The 16,253-nt window shown below is 47.0% G+C and overlaps 1 protein-coding gene across 1 annotated transcript; it reads left to right on the plus strand.

The window, feature by feature from the left end:
* Positions 1–3,009: 3,009 nt before the first annotated feature.
* On the plus strand, positions 3,010–15,076 carry PNPO (pyridoxamine 5'-phosphate oxidase). The gene is made up of 7 exons (XM_063137714.1): positions 3,010–3,154; positions 3,870–3,994; positions 4,115–4,214; positions 6,190–6,243; positions 8,191–8,319; positions 9,538–9,608; positions 11,966–15,076. The coding sequence occupies exons 1-7, from the start codon at positions 3,020–3,022 to the stop codon at positions 12,129–12,131; spliced, it is 780 nt and encodes a 259-aa protein (XP_062993784.1). The 5' UTR covers positions 3,010–3,019; the 3' UTR covers positions 12,132–15,076.
* The last annotated feature ends 1,177 nt before the right edge of the window (positions 15,077–16,253 follow it).

Below are 16,253 nucleotides of genomic sequence, written 5' to 3' on the forward strand. Positions count from 1 at the left end.
TTAATTTGAATGGATCTACTCTACGTAGGACTCACATTGGATACTACCCCATATTTCTTTTCTGCACCCGCAAACAGTTCCTCTCAAGTCTAGCACTTAGCTAGGAAGAGAAATAGGAGTTTGGCTTTTTGGAGCATTTTTGTGAGTGCAGTTAGTGAGAAGCACTGTCCATTGTATGGAGTCTACCAGTCTTGCATCATTTAAATAACGTAAACCAAAGCTACATCCTGCTCTATTGGGATATAATCAGGCAAAACTCAAAGTATAGAAGTTCCATAGCATAATTCCACAGCAATTATGGAAAATATTTAATAAAATGAAGAGCAAAGCTCATCAAACACTTACTCTTAGAGAAGACCTCTGGCCATCTGACGGGTGAACCAGCAAGGGGGAATGTCACAATGGAGGACATGTCACGGTTACCTTAGCAACCTGGCTCAGCCATGGGCATTGTTAGTTTTTATGGCTTTTAGTTCATTCAACCTATTATGTATTACATATGGGTTTGCTTTTGATTCTGATTAGATTTGCACATGTGCCTACTATACATTGCACCATGTGTGAGGGAGTGAGGGAGTGGGAGGTTATGTAAGGAATCCACATCATGCAAAGGGCCCATCAATGTCACTTCTTGGTGATGCACGTAACAATTCACTATAATCCAAAAGCCACCACAGTACTACTTTTCAGGATCATCCTGGCAAGTGTGCATTACTAGGCAATATAACAAAAGGTCTCTCAGTTTACGCCTTGTAGGTTTGGGTGAGCATCAGATTTGTGCATCGTGGGCACACATAGGAATCCATCTTTAATGAAGGTGCTGCCATTTTGGTAGTCCTGCCACTATTTGCAATGACTAATTACTAGCAAATTTACTAGCATTGAGCAAGGGGTTGGACTCGATGGCCTTATAGGCCCCTTCCAACTCTGCTATTCTATGATTCTATGAGAGTACCAGAAACATGTAAAACAGCTCATTGGGGGCACGCAAAAAGCAGGGCTTTTGAGGCCAGTATCAAGACATGCATACTTAGGCTGGTATGTCCATGGAACATTTAGGGCTTTAAGGCCGCAATTTGAATGAGTATCAGAATGCAATTCTCCCTGCCCCCTCCCACAATAATTTTTGGGTGATTCCAGACAAGGCTTTTGTCGTGCTATTGCCCTGCCCCATTTGTGGCATTTTTATGGAGAGGGGAACCTAGAAGCCTCGCTCTGGAAGCATCTCATGAATAACAGTGCAGTATTTTTACCACTCTCCTGCTCTTTTTGCTACACCTTGTACCAATAACCCCCAACTTCCCCAGCTACCAAAGCTGCACATGTGCACAATCTGCTTTATTATCTCCATGGCTGCTGTGCTTGAGTGACTCACAGACTTACGGATCAAGCCTATACTTCAGCCACACTGGGCTATAGCATATGGTAAAAGCTCAGTAATGCTGCCAGAATGCAGGCTATGTATCTGCCAGGACAGATACACTGCTAGAACACCTCAGAGACACCGAAGAACATTCCACCATTCCATGTGTAAAAATATGCTGGCAGAACAGCCAAAGCAGAGTTGTGGGTGAGACAGGGAAGGCACAGCAAAGGTGAATGCTTATAGAATCTCCTATACTCCTTCAGACTCCTAGCAACTGGACCTTTACCAAGGAACACACGCATCCCTGATCAGGAGGAAACAATACAGTTTAAAACAGGTGCCTCTGTGGTAATGACTGCCCCACTCACACCACTACGACAGAGCATAGGATTTGGCGCAAGTCAACACCCAATCACAGCACACCACCACCAGTATATAAACTCTGCTTGGGGGAGATCATATCTCTCTGACCTCAGGTTATGCTAGAGTGGTAATTTAATTGCAAAAGAAGAAGAAGAAGAAATGCATCATCAAAAGAGAGGGCACTAATTTGCATAAAATATGTAGAGACGTAATTTTAGAAATTATTATTATTTAAATAGAAATAACGTGCTTCTCACCATACAGTGTGGAAGACTGTGAGCCACCTGTGTGCCTTGCTCAGTTTGCTGTCTGGGTGTGGTTGATAGTCAACTTCAAAGGCCAGCTCTCTCTCTTCTGGTAATTCTTTATCTTTTATATTGCACAGTCCTTCTAATAGGATGTCTTCAAAACAAAGGTCAGTTCTCTGGCAGCTCTTCAAATAGAGGCCTGTTTCTTCTAATAGAGAACATATGTATGACCACCCTGCATACACTATTAAGAGTACACAGGGGTGAACTCTGATGGGATGGGTATCTAGCCTTGGGATTCAGAATACAAACATTCCACTATCATCAACTGGGAAATAACGGAAGGGGGGAACCATGCAAAATCTGACACAATTCTATTTAGAGTAGACCCATCGAAATGAGTCTACTGTAGGGGTAAAAGCCAACACAATTCTATTTAGAGTAGACCCATTGAAATGAGTCTACTCTAGGGGTAAAATCCAACACAATCCTACTTAGAGTAGACCCATCGAAATGAGTGGGACTAAAGTTAGTAAGTCCCATTCATTTCCATAGGTGTAAACTAAGTAGGAGGATTTGTATTGGATCTTGCCCAATAACTGCTCCAAAGCCCCCCTCCCCTCGTGTCACATGTGAATATATGTCTTCTCCAGTCTGTTTTGCTGAAACCACGACGTTAACTCTCCCGACAATAGCTTTGGTACTCTATAATTTTCTATTTCTAGTGTTCCTGATTTGGAAACTCGGGTCGTTTTCTTATTGGTCGAGAAGCAATGTTTCGGTTCAGGCACGTGATGTTATGGATAAATTATCCCCTCCCAGCGCTCCGCCCCCACCCCGTCTTCTGATTGGCGTTTTTGGAGGTGTCCTCTGTTGATTTGCTGTGGGCGGGGAAAAGAAGTAGGTGTCCAATTGGGGGATTTTGCCATGTTTCTGATTGGCTGCTTGGAAGTTCTTTGAGGCGGAGGGAGAGAGAACGAAAAAACGAGCAGGCTTTGGTGCTTTCCCGCGCATGCGCGCTACGTGGGCAAAGGTGGGCTAAATGCTCTGTTTCGCGGGGCGTTTGGCACTGCGCACTTTTGGTCCAACCGGCCTTCGTAGTTCAGGCCAAGTTCAAAGATCCTCTTCTGCTATGGATTTGGGGTTCCTTCGGAAGAAATACGGGGAGGACGAGGAGGTGAGCGAGCAGGATTTACACCTACAAGCCGTTTTCCACAGTAGACGCTTAGTATGGGAAATATGCTAAGGCGAGAGCGCTCCTGAGCTTGTGCAAAATGCATATTGTTGCTTGAGCTAGGGCATCCAGAGCAAATCCTGGAGGCAAAACCGAGATTTGTGCCTTGAGATGAACTTTATAAGAGCCAGTATGATGTCGTGACTAGAGTGTTGGACTTGGGAGGTCAGGGGTTCTAGTCCCCACGTGGCTGTGAAGCTCTCTGGGTGACCTTGGGCCAGTCACTGGCTCTCAGCCTAACTCCCACGGGGTTGTTGTAAGGATAACATGGAGAAAGGAGAAAAGGTAGAATGCAAATATAATAATAAGTAATAAAATATAAAGGTGGGTCTGGAATGTATGGGGGCTAAATGGGTTGGTGGGGATAGGCTGGAGGAAAGGATCAAATGGGTGACTGGGAAGTTCAGTTGATGGCAAGAGGAGCAATTAGGAGAAGGCTGATAAAGAGGAGGGTGGAGAAATGCAAAGGAAAGCCTCCGAGGATGTGTATGAACAGGAGAAGTGAGGGAGAAGCCCTGTGAGCACATGAAGAGAATATGATAAATTGGCCACATTTTTGGAAAGAGCTGGTGTCTGAAATGGGAGAGTGTTGGTATCACACTGTGTTGCTAAAAGTGTGGGTGCCTTTTGTGAGAGTGCTTCATGTTCCCCTTTCCAGGCCTTTGAGGAGAAACAACTTGCCTCCCTCGACCCCATTAAGCAGTTCTCTGTGTGGTTTGAAGAGGCTATGAAGTGCCCATCCATCGGGGAAGTCAATGCCATGTGCCTGGCCACTTGCACCAAGTAGGAATTGATGCCTGATTGCTTGCACTTTTGCTGCTTTGTTCATTTCTGTGTGTGTGTGTGTGTGTGTGTGCGTGTGTGTTATCTGTTCAGCTACTAGCTACTTTTATCCCTCCCCAGAGATGGGCGGCCCTCTGCTCGGATGTTGCTTCTGAAAGAATTTAGCCAAGAAGGCTTTTGTTTCTTCACCAATCATGAGAGCCGGAAAGGATGGGAGCTGGTGAGTGCTACCTTGTGAAGATAACCTGAACAACTACTTCTTGTGGTATTGACCTTGCATCTTGGTCTATTTAAAAAAGAAGCAACATCTTCAATCCATTTCTGCTTCAGGGAACAAACAATTTGTGACTCAAATCAATGATACAGGTTAAGAAAAGTTGCAAATATTTGCTTATTTCAATAATTCTGCTTCTCTTAGGCATGGGTGGTGGCACAGCTAGCTAATTTTAGACCCTGGACATAATGGTCTTCTGGAAGGTTTGGCCTTCACAACTGTGAAGGCCCAACCTTGTGTCCTTCACAACTGTGTTCTTCGCAACTGAAGTAATACACAATTAACATTTCTCTTTCCCCCCTTCCTCCATTTCATACTTAATAACAGTCTTCCCCAACCTAGTGCCCTCTGGGTGGATTTGAATTTCACTCCCATCAGTTCCAGTCAGCATGGCCAATTGTGAAGAATGTTTTGAGTTGTAGTTCAAAATATCTTGAGGGAACCAGGTTGGGGAATGTAGAACTAGCTACTTTCCAACTTGTTCTTGTTCTTTGGCAAAAAGAGCAAATTTGCCAAACACAGACAAAAAAAGAAATATTCCAAGCATGTGCAGTTCTCCATTTTAAACACTTAAATCATAGCACCATCACAACTACAGGAATGAAATAGAATTTGCTTCTGTTACCTTGATGCTAAACATGTTTCCATTTTTCTCATAGAAAAGCATAATATTTTTTTCTTGAAAAATGTAATGAAATGGTATCTTTAGCCATGTACATGCCTAGCCAGCAGCTTCCTGACTGTGTATATATTAAATAAGAAAGGAATGCTGCTGTGATGAGCCATGTCTGGCTTAGTAGGCCCTGGCATGTGCTGCGTGCTGAGGCTGGCCCTGTTTCCTGCGGCCCCTTCACCAGCTGCTCTATGCGTGATCATCTGGGGTCCCTCTGGGTTGGAGGCCCCAGGACTTTGGGCCCGAGTACTAGCCCCAGCAGCCCAACTGGCTGTGGGAACATACCAAGACCAGCGTCAAGGTACTGATGTGCCATTTCTTTTAGAGTGCCTTGATGAAGGACTCTACACAGTCCAAAATGCGAAGGCTGTAATAAATCATTTTGGACATACTCCAGGTTCTACCCCTTGCTCTTTGGCATTTTTGTGCCTTCATTTCTTTTTTACAGTCATTGTTAGCACTTTAAAGCCCTACATCAGCCTTCCTCAACCTGGGGCGCTCCAGATGTGTTGGACTACAACTCCCAGAATGCCCCAGCCTGGCTGGGGCATTCTGGGAGATGCAGTCCAACACATCTGGAGCGCCCCAGGTTGAGGAAGGCTGCCCTACATGGTTTGGGTCCAGGCTACCTGCAGGATCGCCTTCTCCCATACAATCCACCCCGCACACTCAGGTCCTCTGGGAAGAATTTACTCCAGCCAACAAAAACAAGGCTGACAACTATTACCCAGAGGACCTTCTCTTCTGCCACTCCCAGTTTGTGGAATGGCTTGCCGGGAGAGATTCGTCAACTTACCAGTCTTCTGGAATTTAAGAAAGCCATAAAGACTGATCTCTTCTGGCAAGCCTACCAAGCTGAATTTTAAGATGCCTTTTTTTAATGGTGTGCTGCTTTTAATGATGCACTGGTTTTAAATGTTTGAATTAGTTTAATGTATTTTATGGTGTTTTTATTTGTGTTGTACCCCGCCTCGATCCAGAGGGAGAGGCAGGTAACGAATAAATACATTATTATTATTATTGTTGTTGTTGTTGTTGACTAAAAACCCTCAGCAACTTCCCACTCCAATAATCTCCTTCCCAGTCTCATTTGTGGCAGCTGTATCCCTGCAACTTGGAATTCTTGGATCAACTTGGATACAGCTGCCATTTATGGCAGCCGTATCCCTGGAATTCTGGAGTCTTTCTTGGTCAGTGGACATAGTCGCTTTTTAAAAGTTGTTTTGGTGTTTCCCTCTCCATTCACAGAACTCCAACCCGTTTGCTTCGATGGTCTTCTACTGGGAGCCCCTTAGTCGCCAGGTAAGCTATCTTCTCTGCCTCAATTGGGAAAAAAGTCCTGCGGTCCAGGGGTAGGCAAAAGGTAGATTGCCAGATGTTTTGGACTTCAACTCTCAGAAGCCCCTGCCGACATAGCCAGTGATCAGGAAAGCTGGGAGTTGCAGCCCAAAAACATCTGAAGATCTACTTCCTGCCCAGCGCAGCTGTAGTCAAATTGAAAGTTTCTGTGGGACTCCGTCCTACGTTCTTAGGGAAGTGCTGATGCTCGAACCTGCTTCAGATTTTGTTGCACCCAGAGAAAATGGAATACCCCTTAGGAACAGTTCTGAGTCTGTCAGGCCAGGTTTAAGGTTTTGTTGCTAATATATAGAACCCTAAACAATCTGGAACCTGGTTACTTGACAGACCACTTTCTCTGCTATTGATCCATTTGATCCTTCAAGACATCTGGAGTGACTCTCTTGCCATATTCTCCTGAGGTTTGCTCTGCAGTTGTTTGAACCAGCTGGACAACCATCTGTCAGGGATGCTTTAGGGTGGATTCCTGCATTGAGCAGGGGGTTGGACTCGATGGCCTTGTAGGCCCCTTCCAACTCTGCTATTCTATGATTTGCTAGTCTGGCATTCACTATGTGGAACAAACTCCCTGCTGAGATTAGACATGGGGTGATACTTCTTACCTTAAGGTCCGTGCCTCTGTTCATGCAAGCCTTTCCCATGTGATTTAACCTGTTGTGCATATGTAGACACGATAAATTCCCTGTATTGGTTTTAGAACTTTGCTTTTATTATTGGCGTACTTTGCTTTGACATCGGTAGATTTAAGCAATTCATAAATAAATGTAAGTGTAGGGGGATGGCTATTGTTACTCTCTCTGATCTTTGGGTCAGCTGAAGAAATTCTGAAATTGTTTTGGGACCTGAAAAACGGAGTTGTTCCATTTAACTGATTTAATGTCAGCTTTCCAGGAGGTGGATGTAGAGGTAAGGTGCGCAACCTTTTTGGCCCTGAGGGCCAAATCCAGTTTTCCTGGGGACCACATGCATATGTGCATGTACGCACACTAAAATGAGGTGGGGGAGATGCACACACACCTCTCTTTCTCTTTCTGACTCTCTCTGCTCCTGGGTGGCTGGGAAGGGCAAAGGCCTCCTCCCTGCCCTAGCTTCCCCCTATTTATCTCTGATCTCTTATCAGAGATTTCAGAGATAAACTTTGAATGGGGGCAGGGGGTCTGGCAGGCCACATGTGACCTCCTGGCGGCATGTTTTGCACCCCTGATGCAAGGAGTGAGAGGGAAGAGCATTTAATTCTTCGCCTTATGTGGGCATAGTAGGCCAAGGGATGGAGTCTGTGTGGCATGGTTGGGCTGAGGATGGACACAAGAGGGGATATTTGTCTGTGGAGGAGCAGGGGAGGCAGGAGGGCTTCTTTGACGGGGAACCATGCACAGAAGGGTCAGGGTCTCTGATGAGTAACTGGGCCACGAAAGGCACATCAAAATGGGTGTAATAATATAATGAAGTTTTTAAAAGCCCTGACTTACATTAGTTTGGATGTTTTTGTGTTTAATCCTGCTATACCCAGAGAATTTGGATTAGTACGGGGGTGTTGAGCCTCTTTCAGCCCAAGGACTGAATTTGATTTCGGAGAAAGCCTTGGGCACATTCCAGTGGTGGGTGGGGGTGAAGGCCAACGGGGTATATTTTAGCTCCCATCTCGTCATGACTGTAATAATGCCTTAGGAGAGAAACTTCAACCTTTTGAATTGGTGGGGGGACTACACAAAAGCCAGGAAGCCGCCCCATGCTTAGCAGTTAGGGGGCATGGCCTTCTGGGGAACCTTGGAGGGGCAAATTGGGAGCCCAAGTAGGCTGGATTTAGCCCACGGGCCTGTGGTTCACCGCCTCTGAAGCACATCCACAGCCTCTCTTGCATCTTGGAATGATTTTTTGCTGTTGTTGCAGGTGCGGATCGAGGGCTCTGTGGAGAGGCTTCCTGAGCAGAGATCTGAGCAGTACTTCCACTCGCGTCCAAAGAGCAGCCAAATCGGAGCAGTTGTGAGCCGGCAAAGCACAGTGATCATGGACAGAGAGGTGAGGCCCTGCAGGGTTGTTTCCTTGGGGTTCTCCTTTCGTGTCCCCACATCTTTCTGTGAAGAAAAGACAAGCAGCGTGGAAATATCCTTGTCTTTTGAGATGTTCATCTGCCTCTCCCGCCCCCTCTCCCCCACCCCCACCCCCGGGTGTGTGTGTGTGTGTGTGTGTGTGTGTACAAGATCGCCTTTTTTTTTACTGTGTTGCTTGGTCAGGCGCTGTGAATTCATATGAGGGATCCCAGAGAGTTCTCCTTGGCTGTGTTTCCCATAATTCTCATAAGCTTGAAAGGAGGTAGATGTGCATGGTCAGAGGTGGTAGCAAAAGTGCAGTAAATGGATACCAACAGTTTCTTCTTTAATAAAAGGTCCCATGTCTGAGGGCTTCTTGGGATGGAGTGTTCGTCATCTCGGTTATTAAAGGGACATTTTAAGCGTAGTTCTTTGGAAGGGAGATGAAAGCTTCTCCTCGACTTAGGTATGCTGTAGTTAATACCCAGTGTATATCAAGGTTTTATAGCGTAGCGTAACTTTTTAACAGACATCTTGAAAACAAATCTCTGGTACGAAGAATAAATTACTATGATACTAGCCCTCCCAACGTCTAACGATTAATGACCGGCCGCTGCAGTTCTCATCTGTCCATGAGGGATAAAATGTGGTACCACTTCCCGCAGAACTGATCACCTCCAACAGCTGAATTATGTGCCATCCCCACAACCTGCAAAATATGCGTGGTGCTGTTTAGATTCCCAAATGCAGCTATGATCCTGGTTACTTATAGCAGCCTTCTTCAACCTGGGGCGCTCCAGATGTGTTGGACTACAACTCCCAGAATGCCCCAGCCAGCTCTGCTGGCTGGGGCATTCTGGGAGATGCAGTCCAACACATCTGGAGCGCCCCAGGTTGAGGAAGGCTGACTTATAGTCACAATAGGTAACCAAGAATTTCATGCAGGGGAGTGGTCATTTTATTCCTCCTCCACTCGTCTCTTTGGTAGAAAGGATCATTTTTTGCAAGCCTGCTAGGAGCACAGTAGCCTGTGTGTCCACACTGGCTGCTGAAAAGCAGGCTTTCCTTCCAGCATGGAAATTTGCAGGCTAGTAAACATTTTTGCAGCCTGGTAACGTCTGCACGCTTATTTTCAAAACTGATAGCGACTTGGAGGTGTCACTTGCCTTCCTGCCTGAGGCCTTCATAGCCCTCTCCCCTTTGCTAGTATTTAAGGAAGAAGAATGCAGAGCTAGAAGAGGTGTACCGAGAGGCCAAGGTGCCAAAGCCAGCATATTGGTGAGTTGGAACCTCATGTGGGTTTTTGGCAGTGGGTGCTCTCATGTTGTGTCTCATGCTTTAATTCACGGACAGCCCTGTTACGTTTTGGGCCAAAATCGGAAATCGATGGGATCGATGGCAGCGATCGATGGCAGCGATGGATTGGCCACGTCGGCAGAAACTCAAGCCGAAAGGACTGGGGAAGTCAGGGAATATAGGCTGTGATAAGACCATGTGCAGCAGAACAGAGTAAAATGGTCCATCCGCTGATAGCATCACCCAGATATCTTTGTGGTTTCCAAGCCTGTAAGAGAGCATTCCTATGGCCCCTAGACAGCATCTGGGGGACTTCGGATTTCTGGATCTGGAGTCAGCGCTCCAGCCTCACACCCCGGAGTCTGAGCTCCCCTTCCCTTGCAGCCGTGTGGAGAGAACCGAGCCAGCTGCCTCTCCGAGCTTGGAGAAATGGAAAGAGGAAGGGAAGGAATTGGGGCAGGGAAGGAATTTTTGGGCAGGGAAGGAATTGGGGAAGCAGGGATACAAGTGCTCCCAGCCTCCTTCCCTCCCCCTCCGCAGAGCCCTCGCTAGATGGGCAAAAAAAAAAAAAAAACCCATCTAGAAAATATGCACAGCGGGAGAAGCACAGAGGCGACAAACAGCTCCACGCTCCTCCCACTCTACATAGGATGCCCATCAGCCTCTGAGAGAAACTGCATCACCACCGCTATCTTGTATTCTCCATAGGGTGTGTATGAAGAGGCTGCGAACTCAATAGGAAATAGCCCTGTCACGGCTGCTTCCATCAGGATTGGGGGTCCTTTTTCCTGTCTGCATTATCTAAGCCCAAACCTGTGAGGGGTTTGCATTCCGACAGTGGGTGAAGTTCTGGCTCTGGCTCTTACCTTTGTTCTGCGCACAATGGGAGAGAAAGACGTTTGCATCCAGGCCGTCTCTTTCCTCAGCTCGTGCAAGTTTCCATCCATTGGCTTTTCATTTGGGGGGGCAGTAAATAATATGAATAACTTGGAGCGAAGCCATGGTCTGAGGAAAGGCCAGATATCTGGTACTGAGAGGCCTGGAGATCCACCTTGGGCCCATGAGTTGGAGTTTGCCCACTTCTGAGTAACGTAAGCAAGCAAGCGAAAAACAGGCTCTGGCTGAGGAGCTCACCAGCCAAATTTTGTCCAGGCAGGAGACAAATTACGGAAGAGAGAGGCAGAACATGAATGTGGGTAAATACAGTGGCCCTGTTCAGACAACACGCTAAGCCATGGTTAGGCCGCTAACCCTTTTGCAGCAAATGGTTAGTGAGCGTGTTTAATCTGTGCTTATGTAGCCACCATGTTTAGGAATGGTTCACATGACACACTAAGTCATGGATCACATGACACGCTCAGCCATAATGATTAGCTCAAAATGCTTAACCACTGAGGCTTAGCATGTTGTCTGAACTGGGTCAAATTCTCATACTTCGGCCTTGTTTTGATGGCGGATTACAGTAGGTACATCTTTTTTGCCTCTGCCAGGCAAGCAACCAAAGAAGGTGCCCTGGGCATTTTCAGGCTGACCTGGAATGGCCACGTTTGGAACAGGTGGGGAAAGAAGCCTGTTGTGGCTGCCTGCTTAATGTGGACAGACGTTCCCAACTTCTTTTGGGATGATGTGGTTGCTAAGCGGCATCAGCAGTGTGCTTCCTGTCTCCGTAGCCCAATGAAACGGTGGCTTCCATTGAGGGTGGGTGAAAGGAAAGGCAGGGGGAGGCTCCGCATCCCATAAGGCAGAGGTAGAGAACCTTTTTCAACCAAAGGCTGATTTCAGTTTCCTAGAAGCTTTCGAGGTGGGGTGGGGTGGGGCACATTCCAGTGATGGGTGGGGCCGAAGGCAAAAAAGGGTGGAGCCAAAATAATAATAATAAAAAACCCCAGTGTATTGTAGGTTAAAGCTCTTAGTTCCATGGAAGAGGCCGTTCAACCTTTTAGAATTGGGAAGAGACTGCCCAAAAGCTGGGAAGCCATCAAACTAGGGGAAGGGGGTGGGGAAACCTAGAGGGCCAGATTGGGATCCAAGCAGGCTGTATTTGGCCCCTGGGCCTGAGGTTCACCACCCCTGCTGTGAGGTTTGTCCCTTATGGCTCGCAGGGTGAAGGGCCAGCGGAATTATTATTTACCTGCTCCTTCATGTGCTAAACTCTCTAAAAACATGTCTAAAATATGCATTTAATACGATAAAAACCCAATATAAAAATAAGCGGTTCACAACTCACAGCAAGATACAATGGATGGCAAAAAGGAGCGAGGCCCATAGTGTCCCCGTCACAAAGCACGTTGATGCTGCTGTTGTGCTTCTTGTTTTTTAAGCTGTGCTTTCTCTCCCAGGGGTGGATACATCTTGAAGCCAGAAGTTATGGAGTTTTGGCAGGGCCAGACCAATCGCTTGCACGATCGTATTGTCTTCCGGCGCCTCCAGGACAGCAGTGCCGCCTTGGGGCCCATGAGCCACAGAGGGGAAGGCGACTGGGTGTACGAGAGACTCTCCCCTTGAACAGCTGGCAGGAGTCACCCTATTTACGCCATTCTTGGAACCTCTGTGCCAACCTCTGTGCCCTCCACTCACCCCTGAGATTGACAACGAATGGGAGCTGCCCTCGGGATGCCTGGTTTAAATATCCGCCCAGCCATGGGCGACCTCGGGCCATTCACCAACCTCACAGGGATGTCGTCGGGATAAAGTAGGGGTTATTCCTGTGTAAAGCACCCTGAGCATGGGGAATGCTGGGAATTGTATGACTTTTTTCTGTCTAAACATGCATAGGATTTTGCCTTTAATTTGGTAGGGGCGAGCCCAGCCTTCCCCAACCTGGTGTGTTGGATCACAACTCACATAACTGAGAGATTATGGGAGTTACAGTCCAACACATCTGGAGGGCACCGGGTTAGCGAAGGCTGAGTTAGCAGATAAATTGATGTGGTTCTACCTTGAGATAGGTCGGATAGACTTTAGTTTGGTTTCCCTGGGTTGCTTAGAGAGCAATCTTACGGCCCCTAGACAGAGTTTGGGAAGGGCCATAGGATACTGGATTCCTTCGGACCCAGGAGTCCAAGCTCCCCTCCCCCTTGCAGCCAGCAAAGAGAGAACTGCACTGGCCGTCCAAGGTTGCATAGGTGACCTCGGAAAAGACAGAAAGGGGGAGTTCCTATGGGTGGAGAGGGGAGGGGACTGGCTTTCCCCAGCCTCCTTCCTTCCCCAATGCATCAGCTAGACAGGCAAAAAAGCCGTTCTAGCTAAAATGCAGAGTTGGGGGACACAGAGGTGAAGATCACCTCCACTGCTCCTTCCACTCTGCATTGGCCGCAAACTTGCGTGTTCCGTGTCTCACGGCCATCCCCAAGAACATGTTTTTATCTGACGATCCCCGTGTTTTCTTTCTCGAGGTGCATCTCCCATTGTGACAATCATGGTGCTTTTGTGGAGTGGGTTTTCAAAAACCGTAACTGGTTCTTCCCTAGCCAGAACTGGAAGTGCAATAGTAGATTAGTAGCTAATCTTGGCGTATCAGATGTCTGCTTTGGAGTGTGTGTGTGTGTGTGTGTGTGGATGCTGTGTAAGTGTGCTCTTTGTAAAAGATGTTCAACTGGTGGATACTATGGTGGTCATTCCTTTTGTCACTCTATCTGGCCAGTCTGGCATCTCTGTGCTACACTGCTATGTACCAAGTCTGTGAACATTTGGACAATAAAATTCCTGCCTAGTGACTGATAGTTGAAGGTGAATGTGGTTTAATATTAACTTTTTTTTGCTGTTTTTCCTTTTTCCCCAAGTGCAGTGCTCCTCCATTTCCCCAGACCTTCCAGCATCTTCTCTCCTATGCCTGGGTGGGCTCTTGGGCCTTTAATCAGCTGCACTGCAGGCACAAGTTCAACAGGAGCAGCTGGTGCTAACAATCCATTTCCTGTTGTTTTGCCCTTTATTGTAGGGTCAGAAATCTTCTGGATATATTTATACTACAAAGACATGGCCATTTTTATACCACTTTTAAAAGATTGGGATTTTGACCTTTCTCTGGGCAGGGACCATAATTCAGTGGTAGAATGCGTGCTCTGCTTGCAGTAAGTCCCAGTTTCAATCCACAATATCTCTAGTTAGAAGGAGGGGCTGTGGTTCAGTGACAGAGCAGCTGCTTTGCATGCAGAAGGTCCCAGGTTCGATCTCTGGCCCAAGTAGGGCTGAGGAAGAATCCTGCCTGAAACCCTGGGAGCCGCTGCCAGTCAGTGCTGACAATACTGGGCTAGATGGACCCATGGTCTGACTTGGTAGAAGGCAGCTTCCTAGGTCCTTAAGAATCACATAGCAGGTAGGGAAGTCTTCTGCTGGAGGACCCTGGATTGCTGCTGCCAGACTGAGTAGGGAACACTAGGCCAGATGGACAAATAGCCTGACTGTATGAGTCAGCTGCTGATGTTCTACAGGATCCTGGAAATTGGAGTCTGTGGGGAAGACTAGGGATCGCTCGGCCATGGAAACTCACTGGGTGACTTTGGGCCAGTCACTGACTCTCAGCCTCACCTACCTCACAGGGTGGTGGTTGTGAGGATAAAATGGAGAGGAGGAGGATTATGTATGCCACCTTGGGTTCCTTGGAGGAAAAAAGGTGGGATATAAATGGAATAAATAAATACTCAGAGCCTGTTAAGTGCCCGGGGCAAGGGAATTTTGCGCAATTGCGGAGAAGTGCAAAGCAACATCCAAGGTGAATCCAAAAAAGAGAGAAATGTCTCAAGATAGTGGAGCTAGGTTTTATTTGTGAAAATAAACGTGCCTTGTTAAACGTTTTAAGAACATTTCCAGTAAATATGGATGCACACGCCAAGTTTGCAGTGTGGAATGATGCATAGTTTTTTTTAATGTTAAATTGTACACACAGGCTGTGTTGCCATGTGCCTTGTCATATGTCCCCCCCCCCACAAATAATGTATTGATGCGTTGTCCCTCTTTATTATTGGAATTGCAGCCCCCTGAAGAAGGCCTTAAAGTTTAGAATAAGAGGCTGAGACGTTTTCTCTTTTTCGGGTACAATTGTAGAGGAGCCACAGTGTGTGCCTCTGGATCCATATTACGTAGCCCAGAGCTTTCCAAACTGTGTGTCGCGACACATTAGTGTGCCAGCTGTGGTGTGTAGGTGTGTCACGCGAACGTAACGAGAAACCTCTGAGTCTATGTGAAATAAGCAATACCAACTTGCATGCATTTTTACCCAGCAAAGGTGCCGATTAGTATGGTGCACTAGTATATTCCCCTTCCGTCGTATCCGTGTATGCACACCACGGGCGAGGGATCATACAGGTACTGCGCATGTGCAGTATGCATAACCAGGTCGAAACAGCTGATTCCGTATCACTTCCGGTGACGCGGCTGCAACTGAAGTGACACATTCGAGAAATTCCTTGGGTCCAGTTTTTTGATAGAACACCGTCTCAACTGCCGCTCGATCGCAGCTCGACAAAAGTGGTTCAATGTGAAAAGTCTTGGAAATGTATGTTATTATCTTGCAAATCATATATTTTAAAAAATATAAATGAAAGGTTTTCATGAGATATGTTGTGTTCCCATACATTTTGTTATTACAATTTATGTATGTGTCTGTATCTCTTATAAGGGGTTAGTTTAACCTCCGGTTTTCTAGTAAAACTGAATTACTGTGTCGCGAAATGATGCGTGTCTAAAAAGTGTGTCACCAACATGAAAAGTTTGGAAAGCTCTGACGTAGCCCCACGGACTGGTTTTCTTTCTCTCTCCCTCCCCCCCCCCCCCTTCCAGCTTTTATTCTTTGCTCTTGGGCGCATGCTGTGCCTCTGCTTACCACCAGGAGGCGTTAGCACGGGGCCTCCTCTGGCATACAGCCCAAGTATCGGTTTGTTCTCAGCTCTTGGGTTGCGTCCCAGCGAAACTGCAGCCTCGATAACCTTTTGCCCTCCCTCGCCACATATTTGCCTTCTCAGTCATGCCTCCTCCCGCACCTGCTAATCAGGGGTCAGGATCTCCTGGGGCGCTTCGCTTGTGACAATGGGATTCCCCAAAGGCTGGGTGAGTCCCCTGCCTTGCCCAGCCCTCCAGATGAGAAACACCCTGTGGTGGAATGCGCCTTGAACACTCCCGTTCCTTGTTTTTAGTATGTGGCTTCATGTCCTCACGATCGTGCCTGGAGTTCAGAAGCAAATCTTGCACACGAAGCAAATCAAGTGAGACAACAGTGCCCCTGGCCATGTGCAGAGTAACCGGCTGCTGAGCAATTAAAACCAGCAACCCCCACCCCGATACCTCATGCGTCAGGGATTGGAAAAGAGGTTCCAAGTTGGGAGGTGGTGTTTCCAGGAGACTTTACCCTTAGCAGCTGCCATTTTAGGAAGGAAGCACAGAATCTGAAACCTTGCAAATGGGAGAGTTTTTCTTACCGTAAAGTAATGTGGTATCGTCAGAGTTGAATCGGGTAATCCCAAACGCACTTATAGGGGACAATGCTCAGAGAGGCATATTTTTGAGTAAACAGAACTTCTTGATTTTGTTGCATGGCTGCACTCAAGTACGCATTTACCTGGGCGTTAGTCCCATTGAAATAAGTGGAGCTTGCTCTTGAGTAAACATGTGTGGGATGTTGGCACAGGTTGT

This window comes from Elgaria multicarinata, chromosome 11 (genome assembly GCF_023053635.1).
Source record: "Elgaria multicarinata webbii isolate HBS135686 ecotype San Diego chromosome 11, rElgMul1.1.pri, whole genome shotgun sequence".
Classification (NCBI taxonomy): Eukaryota; Metazoa; Chordata; class Lepidosauria; order Squamata; family Anguidae; genus Elgaria; species Elgaria multicarinata.

What these genes read in the sequence shown, in the direction of transcription:
- PNPO (XM_063137714.1), top strand. Translation starts at nt 3,020, where the DNA reads ATGCTCTGTTTCGCGGGGCGTTTGGCACTGCGCACTTTTGGTCCAACC. An exon ending in AATACGGGGAGGACGAGGAG is followed by an intron (nt 3,155 to 3,869) that starts GTGAGCGAGCAG and finishes TCCCCTTTCCAG; the next exon opens with GCCTTTGAGGAGAAACAACT. An exon ending in TGCCTGGCCACTTGCACCAA is followed by an intron (nt 3,995 to 4,114) that starts GTAGGAATTGAT and finishes ATCCCTCCCCAG; the next exon opens with AGATGGGCGGCCCTCTGCTC.